The 14,025-nt window shown below is 40.1% G+C and overlaps 2 protein-coding genes across 5 annotated transcripts in view; both read right to left on the bottom strand.

The window, feature by feature from the left end:
* LOC121954565 (semaphorin-4G-like) overlaps positions 1-10,017 on the bottom strand; it is a 28,917-nt gene extending 18,900 nt beyond the window's left edge. The window contains exons 1-2 of one of the 2 annotated variants that reach the window (XM_042502148.1): positions 9,803-10,017; positions 2,701-2,986 (exon numbers count right to left, since the gene is read on the bottom strand). In XM_042502148.1, coding sequence (XP_042358082.1) covers positions 2,701-2,881 — 181 coding nt within the window. In that variant the 5' untranslated portion in view covers positions 2,882-2,986; positions 9,803-10,017. The other variant, XM_042502147.1, reaches the window with a different exon arrangement.
* A 2,737-nt stretch (positions 10,018-12,754) lies between these two features.
* The window catches only part of tp53bp2a (tumor protein p53 binding protein, 2a), a 33,927-nt gene continuing 32,656 nt past the window's right edge, over positions 12,755-14,025 (bottom strand). For all 3 annotated transcript variants that reach the window (XM_042501814.1, XM_042501815.1, XM_042501816.1), the window contains one exon: positions 12,755-13,980. In XM_042501814.1, coding sequence (XP_042357748.1) covers positions 13,939-13,980 — 42 coding nt within the window. In that variant the 3' untranslated portion in view covers positions 12,755-13,938. The remainder of the gene's footprint in view (positions 13,981-14,025) is intronic.

Raw genomic sequence — 14,025 nt, 5'->3', positions numbered from 1 at the left:
CCTATCAGCTGCTGCAAAACACAGTCCGCTCTGCTCACTTCAGCAGCCGTTGGTTCCCATCCCAGACTGCTCCTAGCTGATCAGGTGTCTACTTTTTCTCCCTCATTCTCAGCAGGAGGAAGAAGAGTATTACCTGTAAGGGATTTTAGTACAATAGCTTTTCCTACGTGATGCAAGTGCCCTATTGTGAGTGAAGACAAAGCCTTACAGAAGAGGCAACGCCTTAGCTTCCTCAGCGTAATCCGAGCATTAGCACACACAATGTCCAGCAGCTGGAGCCAGGTAACAGAAGACTACCTCGCTGAGAGCGTGACACAGCAGAGGAACAGTTATTAGCTCCATCTGACAGAACATTTTAGCCTCGGCTTACAAGACTGCACAAGAGAAGGCACGTTTGATTCATCTATTGGGAAAGAAAATGAGGGAGGGAGAGCCCGGATGATTTTATTTACTGAGCAAACACTTGGAGGGACCTCAGCTGATCTGCACAGCACACAGTGTTCAGGGACACACACACACAAATGCACACTCGCTGAACCTCTAGGCGACGGACTGTGACGTGACAGCCTTACATACAAATTCACACTCGATTGTCAGGTCTGTTTACGGTCCAGAGTACTCTGACAGGCCGGCAGGCAGTACAGAATAAACAAAGATAAAGGGATACTTTGCAGATATTTAACCAGCTTTGCATCATAACAATGTGGGTAGTGTTTGTAAATGAACTGTAGTAAACTTTACACCATCAGACCAGCACTTAAATCCGACTCCCCTCCCTGAGAGACGCTGCTTGAGCTGCAGGTTGTACTTTCACATTTTCATATTGGATCAAGACAATGACCCGCCTTTCTCTCAAGATTCTGTTACTGTTTTGCTTATTTCTGCTTTTAGCAACACATTTCAGCTTACCGTTTAACTGTTATACATTTGTTAGTTTGTTAGATCGTTTGTTAGCAGCAGGCCAGCATTGTGTCAAACAGATGAGTTTGGCGCTAATTTGTAGGATATCATACAAACTGTTCTATGAGGAAATGTTGAGGTTTTATACCTCATGAAGCACCAACTTCAAAAGTATTTGCATCTTTCTACTGCATAGCAGTCTTATGAAGAGAACATATTTCCAGTGGTGAAATTCTTCTTTAAATCCACTGACTGTAATTCCCAAAATACTTGACATCAGTTGAAATCAGTGCGTGTACTGAAAAGGAATTTAGATGTAACACCACTTTTCATTCTTTTTAACATCTTGCTATCTCTCTGTTTTGCCAGTTTTTAGCCTCTTGGCTCCTCAAAACTGAGCGCTGGAATTTGTCAAATTAATAACTTGTAACAACACCCCTCCTCAATTATTTTTTTTATGGTGACGTTGCAGTGAGGAGAGAAGACGTGTGTGTGTTTGACTAAGCTTGTGTGCATGCATATGTGATTTAGCCACACAGGTTTGGAGGCTTTGCCTTAAGGTTGCTAAGAAACACAGAGATTAAATGGATTAGAGGTAAGTTTGCATATCGACTTCTTCTCATCAAGAGGAGGGAAACAAAAGAAACAAAGACTAGAGGTAAAGACGAGGTAAAGGAGTTAAAAGAGGGCAGGCGGACCATGAATAGTACAGACTAATGAAGAAGGAATTGAGCAGGAGAGGCAGAGCTAATGTGCAAAGGCAGAGAGCTGAATAGTAGAGGAGGGGGGGTGGATGAGAGAGTGACGGGGCAGCAGACAAGGAGATGAGTCGTGTAGGAGGACCTGTGGGCAGGCTTGAGCGCTAACCGATGATTTACAGAAACTGAGATAAAGGTATCAAGAGAGGTTCATGGCAAGAGCAGGGAAAAAAGATGGATAATGAGTGTAAGTAGGTGAAGTAGTCTGAGAAAGACAACTGTTTAAAAAGAGAGAAGGGGAGGGGAGGAATATTGTTCTACAAGTAAAGCGAATTTGGCTGCAAGTCAAAATGGAGATGTGAGAAAATGTCTTTCACACGTCTGCGTATCAACAAATAAAGTCCAGGATCAGATAATGGCACTGGTTTAAAGGAGATACACACACACATGCCCACACATGCACAAGACGAAAAATACTGTATACGGCCGTCTTGCGCCATACTACAACAGTTGTCATGGTTACGCTGCTTCTGAACTACCTATGGTGGTGTCAGTCTCCCTGGATGCTCCGCAGGGATCCAAGTGTAAGCACTTCACTCATCTTGCCTCTGTCTCTGTTACACCTCAGGCAACATGCCATCACTCACACAGGCTAAATGATAATAATCACACGTTGGTGAGAAAAAAAAATTACAGAAGAAGCAGGTGTAAGAAGTACCGGAGGCAAGCCGGTGCATGCGCAAGTTGGTGAGCACAGAAATGAGATTGAAAAGAGGCAGCTGTGTCAGGAGAGAGTAAAATAAGATAAAGGAAAAAGCAACAATGCCTGCAATACTACAAACAGAGACTAAACATATACAGTTTCTCTCCAAACTGAGATATTCTCCATTATATGCAACATCCTACTCCTGATCTGAACATAAAGAACTGCATTATTGATTCAGTTATGAGTCATCTTAAGGGATTAATCCAAAAAAAACAATGTTTTAAGGTTAAATGATAAAGATTTTTAACCATATGACAGGTATGTGATGTACAAAAAACTGCACAAAAATATGCAGATTTGCACCACTCCCTCCTGTGTGCTTGTGTGCATGCTTACCGCTGCTCAACACGGTGATGCGTGGTGTCACATCCAGATCCAGGGGCGTTCTGAACGGGTAGCCAGCTGCCGCACACACACAGCAGCTCAGCAGCAGGAGCCGCGCTGCAGAGGATAGAGCTCCTTGCATCTCCACTGAGCGTCTCAAGGGACACACTCTCCGACCAGGGTGTATGCACATGCACAGGTGCTCACACAAACATACTCACCCCACGACTCTCTCACACACACACACACACACACACACACTCACTGGCAGGCAAGCAGGCAGCCTCTTTTGAGAAACCTGTAAAATAAAAATACACACAAAACCGACTCTGTTAGTAGTCATGTATACACTGGGGGAAAAAAAGCTGCGCATGTGAGCACAATGAAAGTGTCGCCTGAAAAACTCTGAGAAGTTGAAAAAGAAACAAAGCTGGTGAAGTTTAGCAGCACAGTTCAAACACATTAAATAAGCTGATGTGGAAGATTTCACAAGGATGACGACAGAGATATGAAAGAAACACAAAGTGCAATCGCTCAATAAAATATCGGGGTCTTTTGTAGATCAGTGACACATGTTGCAAAGTCTTACAGTGTGTGCAAACAGCAGCTGCCCAGGACTAAACGCATGGCTGCAAATATCATTAACCAAACAGTGGCGGTCAAACAGAGCTACGTACCAATATCACGAACAAACACTTGAGGATTTAAACAGAGATGTGTAGCAATCCAGATCGATAAGGTGTGAAAGCAGGTCAAACAGCGGACGTACCTGTGTGGAGCCAAATCCACGAGGGGGGAAGATTGTGGAATATGAAAATCTTTAAAATGTGTGTGTTGTGATGTGAATGCAAATGTTGTTTCTGGCAGGACAAGACTCTCTTTTTGGGGAGTGAAGAGAGAGATGATGAGGGGAGGGGAGGGAGGAGATGGTGTCATTATCACATGCACCAGTGCGCACACCAACACCCAGTTTACACTCCACACAATCGAGCATCACCAACCCTCTCCAGTTTTATTAAGAGGAAGGGAGACATCTCTCTCTCTCTCTCTCTCTTTCTTCCTTTCTGTCTTTCTTTATTTCTCTGTCACTCTTTCAAACTCTCTCTCTCTTTCTCTCTCTGTTAATACTCCACCTCTGTCTTTAAATGCTTTCCCAGTTCCAAATGCAAACAGTCCCTCTTTAGCGCTTTCCTTTCACAAAGCATGCATCCAGCACACTAAAGAGCTCAATGTCCAGGGAGGCTGCTTGTTCCCTCTATCACGAGCACACACACATGCACACACGCTAACACCAATCTATTTACACACATGTATGCAACAAGAAAAAAAGAGCATAAAAGTGAAGCCATTAGCAAAAGTGTCTGTGACTGCACTCTTACAGAAAGTCCCAGCAGTCCCTCAGGGCTGACACCATGACAACGGCTGGCTTGAGTGCTGCATAATGTAACGGACAAACACAGCAGCATGCAGGTGTGGAGGGGAGATACTGTTATTTTAACAGCAGGTAGTAACAGTAACACAGGGAATCACAGGCTCATAGATGTGCTGCATGTACTGTAAACACTGTGATGTTATAACATTTTCTACCCACTGTCCCGCCCACAGGACACTAGCGATATGTAAGACTTTTATGGTGAGTTAGTACTATAAAGGGGTACATGATTATAGTCCTAAACGAGTAATATGTATTCAAAAAGGGAAAAAAAGAACATGTTGCTGTAAAAATACATAGAATATCACTCAGAAGCAGAAACAAACGAGAATTATGGTGGCTCCAGGGGGTGGTGTTAAAGGGTTATTCTTCAAACTGTTTTTTTACAATTTAAAAAAAGAATCACACTGGGGGTTTGCATGTTTTAAAGCTCATTTAGAAACATATATATATATATATGTCTGCAGATTGGTTTTCTATCGTCTTGCAGTTACCAGTGTTAGTGGATTTCTCGTGATATGAACTCAGTAGAGAGACATGAACCAGTAGATTTAGGTCAAATCCAGGTGAGATAGGTAATACTGTACATCCCACTGAACATTTATTCCTCTTTATTTTTCAATAATATTGCAGTGATGCACTTTGCGAGTCATGACTGCTTTGTTAAAGAATCTGTGCTGGGCCAGTGGCCAAAAACTGTTGGAGTCACAAGTTATTCTGTCAGATAATACAAACAAAAATGACAAAAAGGACAATATAAGTTAGGGATGGTTTGGATATTTTGGAAATAGGGTTGTATGAGGTGCTTATTCATAGTCAGTGTTTTACCTAAAGTAGATGACCACACAATGACACAAACTAACCAATTGAGGCGAGAAGGGCAGTAGCTCTTGTGTTCTGCGAGGTAAAATTACTGTTTTTCTACATGAAGTTTGGCGGCTTTGGAGAGAGCATAAATGGATGCCACAGCTTCAGTTCCCTATCAGAAATTGCTGTCTACCAGCAAAGTAAAACAGTGAATATATTCTGGATGTAGCATATAATTAAATTGATACAGATGGTTTTTTAGGTGTGGCTCTTTTTAGGTCTTTTAGGAGCTTACATAGCAGTACTCCTGCCTGTTTTTCCAAACTGGGGTCACGCTGTCTGCCATCTAATGTATGTTATACACTGGATAAGTACCTCATAAACCTCCACTTTAAAAAATCCAAACCATCCCTTTAATAGAAATGTCCTGGAAAGAATGCAGTGATTGTTCAGTGCCGAAATGATTAATTTATTGGTCAACTGACAGAACATTAATCATCAAATATTTGCTTGTTCCATCTTTTATAATATGAGGATTTTTGCTGTTTTCTAACGGTTTATTTCACTGGTACTTAAAATACCTTTGGGTTGCAGACTTTTAGTTGATCAAAAATTTTAACGCATCACCTTGGGCTCAGACAAATTTTGGTGGGTATCTTTCACTATTTTGTATTGTTTTGTATTAATCCCAAATTTAAATAATAATTATTTGTTAGTTTCTTGCTTTAAAAATGACTTTTCAGCAGCTGACTTGATGCTGTCTTGGATGCTGGCGATGAAGAGTTTGAAAAAACGTCCCTGATGGCCAATTCATTATTTTTTGAGAAGTTTGAGATAAAAGTGAAGTCAACTAAATCTTCACACTGATGGATTTCAGATCCCTGCAAAGGCATGTCTCTACTGTACTGGAGTGATACTAAACTGATGGCCAGAAGGTTAAAAATCAATCTGAATGCTTTGCAAATGTTATTTGATCCTCCAGGCATGAAGAAAAATGTACAACTCCCTGAGCCCTTAAACCTCAAGATAATCTCAAAAAACATGCTTTTTCCCGAAGTGTAGCTATTTTAAAATGCTTTTATAGCTCTATATTGTTCCCAGTATGGCAAATATACTTCAGGGACACGTCAATTATTTCAGTCGTACATTCTCTTTCAGGATGTGCTGCTTCTCCTGATGCCTGTCAAACACTGTAAAGGTGTGTCAATCGCCCTCCCAGCCAAGCTCCCCTTAAAAGGTGGCAGAGGAGGTGCAACTGAGGGGCTCTTTATACGTCATTTATCGGACTCATGCACACCAAATCACTCAAATGGGCTGTCAGGGTCTAAATCTTGTCAGTCAATCAGTCTGTCAGTCAACCACGAGGGTCCTGATGTGGTCTTATAATCCTGAGAGGAAGAGGAGTCTATTCAGATGGAAATGTTTTGCAGGAATATGACGGAAAGAAAAAGAAAATAAGGAAGAAAGCAGCAAGCAAGGAGGTAAAATACTGTCTGAAAGTCCAGCAGCGCAGAGCAAAGAGCCAGTAATTGTGACATTCCCGATTCTCTGTCATCTAAAACCCATTACTCCCCGACTTGCTCTGAGTACAGCGGACCGACCCCCTAAATGCAGAGGCTTTCAATAGTTAATTGGCCACTGAGAGCACCAGTCAAAAACTTTTGGAAAATGTAGAAAGAGACATTCTGAAAATAAAATGAGGGCTGACCCAGAGGAAATCACAGTGACTCTACCGCTCGTGACCTAACCTTCCTAATCTGTCTTCCTCCTGATCTCGCTGCCAGCTCTCTGTCCCACGACATCCATTCACAGAGATGGATTTTATCAGGCAATTATAAAGTGTCTATAAACCTGCCTGAATGGAAGAGACTGGAGCGCTGTGGTGACAGCTCCATCAACAGACAACGACTGTCCCAAAGGACTCAAAAGTCTCTGTTTTTTGGAGTTGGATCTGTGTGTGTATGTGTGTTTGTGACGAATAGTAGAGAAGATTACAGTCAAAGCCATTGAGCTGTGCTTCAACTGAGAGACAGACTGCTTAAAAACACTCTTGTTTCACAGACAGACAAAAGAAACCCAGCTGAACTGAACTCTACTTGTTCCCAGTACTGTAGCTTTATACTTTTTACAGTCGCTCTGTGAATGTAACACTGGGCTCCTTAACCCGACACTGGAGTTACTCTGACGATGTAACAAAGAGGCAAAATTGTGTTTGGTCAGTGTATTACTGAAATGTTGCATGACACAACCTCACAGCTTATTTGTGTCCTTTGTTTGCATCTTTTCACTCTGCAGCCGGTTCTCCGCGGGGTTAAAGGAAATGAAACACTGATTTAGAGTCTAAAGTCTAAAATAAAGTCTAAATCCTTTCCTCTAGTTTAAATAAGAAGTTGTCAAACATACAGCCCATGGACCAGAGCCCAACTGTCAAAGGGGCCAATCCGGCCCACTACTGCCCCTTTTTAATCAGAATCAAACCAGTTCCATTCTGGTTCCTAATTTTGAAATGTTCAGTGCATTTCAACCATAAATAAACTGCCTCCAAACCAGAAAAGTTGGTTTTTAGCTTGAACCAAAAAATTGCAGGTTTTTCTTGACTTGAAGTGCGATCTGTGACAATGTGCCATATTCTACAGGTTGGAAAAAAAACAGGCCACAATGGAAAAGTCAAGTGAGAAATTGCCAGAAAAAAAGACTGTGCAGTGGTTTCATTAATAGTTGGTTCAAGCTTGTTTTGGGGATAAAAGCCAATATCTGTAATAACAGAACAAAAGTTGGCAGGTAAACAGTGAAATCCTCCACTTTACTACTATTGCCTACTTCCATTTTGCATTGTGCAATTCCTTTCATTGATTACACATCCTTCATCACAATGGTTACACTCAAAACTTCTCGAAATGCGGCCATGGTTTTCAGAAACTAGAATCCAGAGCTAATGTGGTGGAAAGGGGTATGAATGACTTTGCACGCCTAATCTTAATGCACTTGAGTGAAGACTAAGAGGTGCCAGGTGTTAGGAGCAACTAAGACCGTGAGTAGCCCAGTTCTGCTGCTTCAGAGGATTTTTCACCCTAAAGAATACAGTTCTCTAAAAAAAACAAAAATATGTATTGTGGTCATATTTAAAGAAAATGAAAATATTGTAAATCAAAAGCCTCAATACTAAATCATCTGTATCAATCTAATATCTTTTTTTAAGACTGTTTCTGGGCTTTTTGGCCTTTAATCATCAGGATAGATTTAGCATGAATGGGGCGTTACATGCAGCAACGAGTTGAGGTTGGAGTCAAAACGTGCGGACGCTATGGCAAGGACACAGGCTTTGTTCATGGGCCGCCCACTCTACCAGGTGAGCTAGTGGGCAACCCATAAGACTAATAAGACTAAATGTGTAAAACTGAGACATTTTGTTGATACTGCGCTTATTTTTCTTAAGACATCTCAGGCTGTTCATCAACTGTTTTGTGAATGGTTGAACATTTTCCAAATGTGATATTTTCTGAGATGGTTATTGCACCATAAGCATCTCATACCGTTGACCTATATGCCATTTATCTTATGTTGCATGTGCAAAATAGATTAAAAAAACAATAGTAAACTTACACTATAGAGAAATAGATTTTATAACTAAAGTGCAAATATCTATTTGGTACATGGCCAGGAGGATACATTCTTATAGAAATCACTGATAGACTATTGTGACTTCACTCTGAACTTCCTGTTTTTAGGATTAGGATTTATCATCGTTGCCCCATTTGGACTGTGCTAAATGCCAATGAGCAGCTGCAGCAGAATGAGATAGTCAACACTAAAAGCATTGGTGAAGTCATTACAAAAGTGATTATAAAATCCAAACATTTGAATAACAGTTGAAACTGCTTTGAAGAATAGAAATAGATTAAAAAGCAACAGGAAAAGACCATCAAGGACACTATCTGTATAACAATTACATACTTTGTGTTAATGAACACATTTTTGCATATCTTACAAGCATTTCCTTCCACTTAGGTCTTGAATTTTTAAACACTAAAGCAGGTCAATAAATGGGGTTCACTGGGTTTCTTTATACTAATGATTAGATCACAGTTACAAAGACTATCAGCATGGACACCCATCTTCAACAGATCAATTGTGCTCTTTAAGCACCTTCAGCGTCATCAGTGTGTGTTTACCGCTGATCTACTCTCACCAGAGCTGCTCTTGCAACATGTTTTCCATGTGAATCACAGGCTGCAGCTTTTACTTTGCATGCTGCCCAGTTCGCCCACATCACCGTTGATATCTCACTGATTGAAAGTCAGTCCAGCAAATGCAGCAACTGATGAGTTGAAACGAGGTAATGCAGTAAAGTGAAGCAGGGAGGCACATTATATTGTACAGCAATTAGCCAATTTTACACACATTCATTATGCCAGTCTCTACCTCAGTTAGATCTTGCACCTGTCTGAATAGGCTCAGTTTACAGGTTGGCAAATTATCCCATAATGAGACCCATTATTCCACATTTTAAGATGATATTGTACAAATATCCCAAGTAGTGTGCATTGGACCATTGCATAACTGGCATAAAGATTTTAGGAGATTTTAAAAAAAATGCACCCTGTCGACATCCACTTATACCACAGCAGAAGTAGGTTACTATAAAAGGTACCAAAACAGAGCAACAAAATAAACTCACGACTGAGCGACGGTATTTTTCTGTATCTAATCAGCGGTCGTGTTAAGGTCCAGCGTGTCTTACCTGAGTCACGCACAAAACCCTCGAAGAGACCGATATATACGTTTCCTTGAGCTCAAGATAATCCAAGTGGACTTTAAACGCCGAAACACACTCTTGAACACACAAACACCCACTGAACCACACACAGCACTTACGGCCGGACTGACTCGAGGCTCCTCTCCTCTCATGTGCCGTCACAGGTGGCCCGCCCTCCCACCACGCTCACTTCTGCCGTTTTTTTGCTCTCCACTAACCTCCAATTCAGGCTTTTACTTAACCAGCTCGTTGTTATTTGATAATTTGACGGTTCCTATGTCATTATTCCACTTTTTTCAGGGTGTACCACGAGCTCAGGCCAGCCAGCGCGAGAACAGTTACAGTTACGAGGCAAAGTGAAAAAGGTGCACGGATGCAACCTGCCTGTTTAAGACTGCAGGATGGCGTCACACTGACACCTAGCGCAAATAGGGCGAACTGCACCCGGCCAGGTGTGTTGATTATAAAAAGTCATATACTTTATTTGTTTATAACGACGGGATTTTGGGGCCACATTGAGGACTTCTTTAGACTTCGAGAATAATGTCATAATATTTTTTGTGAGAATAAACTCGTAATATTGTGACAATAAAGTCGTAATTATACGAGAAAAAAGTATTTTTACGAGGAAAAACGTCGTAGTTTTATTAGAATTAAGTCGTAATATTACGGGAAAAAAGTCGAGAGAAAAAAGAAAAAATATTATAACAATACTACTTTTATTTTCCTCAAAACATAACAACTTTTTTCTTATATTACGACGTTATTCTCGAAATTACGACTTTATTCTCGTAATAATATGACTTTAGTCTCAAAATCTAACATTTATTTCTTCAACATGGCCTCAGTTTTCCGTCGTAATACATTCAGCCGTTCATTCATTCACTCATCCATTCATCCATCCATACATTCATTCATTCATTCATTCATCCATCCATCCATCCATCCATCCATCCATCCACTCATTCATTCTTTCATTTTTGAGTTATGCGGAGGCTCAGGGTTGTAAACTATGGATTTTGCATTTCTCCAATGGGTACTATCTGTAAGTCTCTCTTTTGGACCTTTTTCACAGCAGACATTTGGACTAGCAAAAAAGCAAGGTGAAATTCATCATATTAATGATGGCTCAGTTCCATTAAAGTGTCTCGGTAAGCTATTTAAGTGAGCAAGCATGCACAATACCAGGGCCTCCCCTAAGTGGAATGCAGAAATCATTAGTTTTTATTAAATACACCTGTTTTTCCTCCTATGACATACCCAAATGTCTGCTATGAAAAAGATCTATTGACAGCAGTGTTGTTTTGATCTCTCCTGAAAAAAGGGAGAGATGACTAAATCCAGTGGGCCTGACATGTGATTCTCCAATATTCTGCTGCATCTAATGCTCCTTTGTAAATTCAACCAGTTACTGTTAATTAACTGATGATCAGATGAGATTAGAGTTTATATTGAACATGTTATCATTATTATTATTATTATTATTATTATTATTATTATTATTATTATTATTATTATTGTTATTATTATTATTGTAGCTACTAAGTGTAATAGATAGTTTGTTTGTTTGGTTGGTTGGTTGGTTGTTTTTGGACACAGAGGAATTGATATGGGAATTTTTTGCAAATAGCTGCCTATACATTAAGTAGACATGCTTTATTTGGAATGTGTTTTAGGCCTTCGAGTGAATGCAAGTTCAGTATTCACTATGCTGAATGCTATAAAGCTCAGCAGATTTAGCACAAACATTTAGCATAAAATGCAGCATAAACTTGCTTAACAGAGAGAAGAAAACAATACATAAAAGCATATAGAGGTAGAGAAGGAAGCCTTGTAATCCATTTATGGAATAGGTCAATATCAGTTGAGTGCAGGTTTACAGAAGACAGCGGATGTTTGAAACATGAACTAAAGATGTCAGTGTAGCTTTTGGTTCAGTTTTGTTCTTTACTAAAACACGTGTGGAAAAACCATATTACTCACACTCTGGCATGCAAACATAATTCCACCTGCGGCTCCTAATCTGTTTCCTCGCCTCCCTGTTCCTCTCCTCCAGACCCTTGGGTAAAACTTGATATTTTGCATCTGTAGATTAGGTGAGATTCATGGTGCAGCAGATCTCATATCCCAGTAAATGTTGATGTTATGTACACAGGAGCTCAACACTTAATGAGGGTGCCTGTGAGGGAAGCTGGCTCCATTGCTCTCCCCTTTTCCTACCCCAGAGAGAAACAAACCCAATGAAATAACATGCCCACAGGCGATATGCACGGGGTTTTAGTTATTATATTGCATAAGGCAACAGTAACAACATAGATCAGATATTTATTTGTGTGCATGCACCCTGCAGGTCCTTACACTGCTCAGAAAAACACAAAGGGCTTGTGTTCTGCAGACATCAATGGTTGTGAAGGGGGAAAACAGCAGCTATCTGTCATTTCACTTCTTGTCGCATTTATACAGAACTTTTAATCCATTATGAATGTATGTATCAATTATAAATGCAGTTAGTCATGTTCAGTGGGCAGTGTTGATGTTGAATACAGCCTTTTATCTCAATTCCTTATTGCAATTCAGCAGGGGATTTCTGCAGCACTGGGGTTGTGTCTTCAACATTCAGCTGCATTAACCCCACAAAACTCACAAAGGGACACAACAGAGGAACTTCACTGAAGCTGATGGAGGAAGGAGTGTCACTGTTGCTGGTTACCATGGCAACAGGGGTACCTGGTGATATGGTTAGTTATCATGAAGACATACAGTATATGTTGTGGATTCCATACATTGCACGGCATTGTGTGCTGCTTGCTAGTAATAACAATAAACGGTCCAAATCGAGTTTTATGTACTGCATCAAATATAGAACAGGACTCTTGTATTTTATAACCTGCTCCCACACCTCAAACTCTTCTATATTTTGGAATCATGCCAAGATACATAATAGTATCACCTTCTGACCAGCAGAGGGTAGCAAAGATTGTGTATAAAAACAATATGCATCCTGACCCCCACATTCCTGTTAATGTTTATCACAATGAGAAAAAAAAGTGTGGTCAAACAAGTAGACTATATAAGCTTAGTACAAAGTATTTTTATTGTAAATGTTTGAAATACTACAGTACATATGTGGTTATAGTTCTGACAAAAGGGCTAAAGAAAAAAGTAACAAAAATAAATACATCTGCAATGACAGAGATATGTGATAAGTTTTGGGAACTCATATTGTATAAGTTCTATCTTTTTTTTTGATTTGACTTGAGAAGTTTACTTAACAATATAGTGTCATCATTGCCTAATGATTATTACAAAGATTAAAGGTGTTACACCTGCCTTCTCACATTACTGTATTGTCAAGAAATGACCTTAATAAAATATTAAATTCATACTTTCATGACATCTTATTCCAGGTCAAAGTGCCTCTTAACAGTCTGAAAGTCCATTTTCATAACAAAATCATTGCTACAGTAACTTTTCACTAGTTTCTGTGGCAGAAATACACATAGACAGAGTATCTGTGGCATCTCAACCACGTACCATTGCAGGGAAGCAGACTGGCTTTACGGGTATCATCGACCACAGAATGAACAGCAAGAGATCAAAAGCTTTTTCCACCAGTCATCTCAATTGTTTATGCAGAACGGTGTAGGTCACAACTGAAGCTTTACACCTCCAGTGCAGTTATACAGAGGCACAGTCACTCAACACAGATGACGAGAAACAAGCCCCCCAAAGATTGTCATGGTAACAGAGCATTTTAAAAGCATCATCATCATCCACTCATTCACCTCATGCAACATAGAGCCCCAAGTGTGTTAGAAAATAACCAGTAGCCTGCAAAACAAGTTTTAAAAGACTATTCAAAAGTGTAAAAATGACTGTCTAGCAATAAAAATACTGCTTGTTCCATTTACATCCCAACATTTGAGCTTCGGTCAGTTAAGAAATAGTCTCAGACACTAATTACAAAAACAGTGGAATAAAGGAAAACAATGCCAATAGTAAGTACACAGTACACAGTGCGGCCTGAAAAAATAAGCGAGGGAGAATCCCTCTGTTGTCGATACAGGAAAAAAAAAAGTGCGAGTAAGAGTTCATAGTTGATCCTTCATATTGTTTGGTCTGTCCATGTCTCTTCATTTCAGAAGTGTCCTTCGCTCCTCCATACTGTTAAAGCCTGTGTGTGTACATGGGTATGTGTGTGTGTGTGTGTTCTGGAGAGTTCCTGCAGACTGGAATGTGCAGAGATCTTAATGATTTAAGCCAGGGTTCTCTGCCTTGGCTTTATTCTGGGGTAAAGCTGTAAAAGACGACAAAAAGACATATCAACAAAGCACATTTGTAC

Source organism: Plectropomus leopardus, chromosome 15, assembly GCF_008729295.1.
Source record: "Plectropomus leopardus isolate mb chromosome 15, YSFRI_Pleo_2.0, whole genome shotgun sequence".
Classification (NCBI taxonomy): domain Eukaryota; kingdom Metazoa; phylum Chordata; class Actinopteri; order Perciformes; family Serranidae; genus Plectropomus; species Plectropomus leopardus.
Note: the sequence above shows the minus strand (reverse complement) of the source record. Positions and strands in the feature narration are given on the sequence as shown.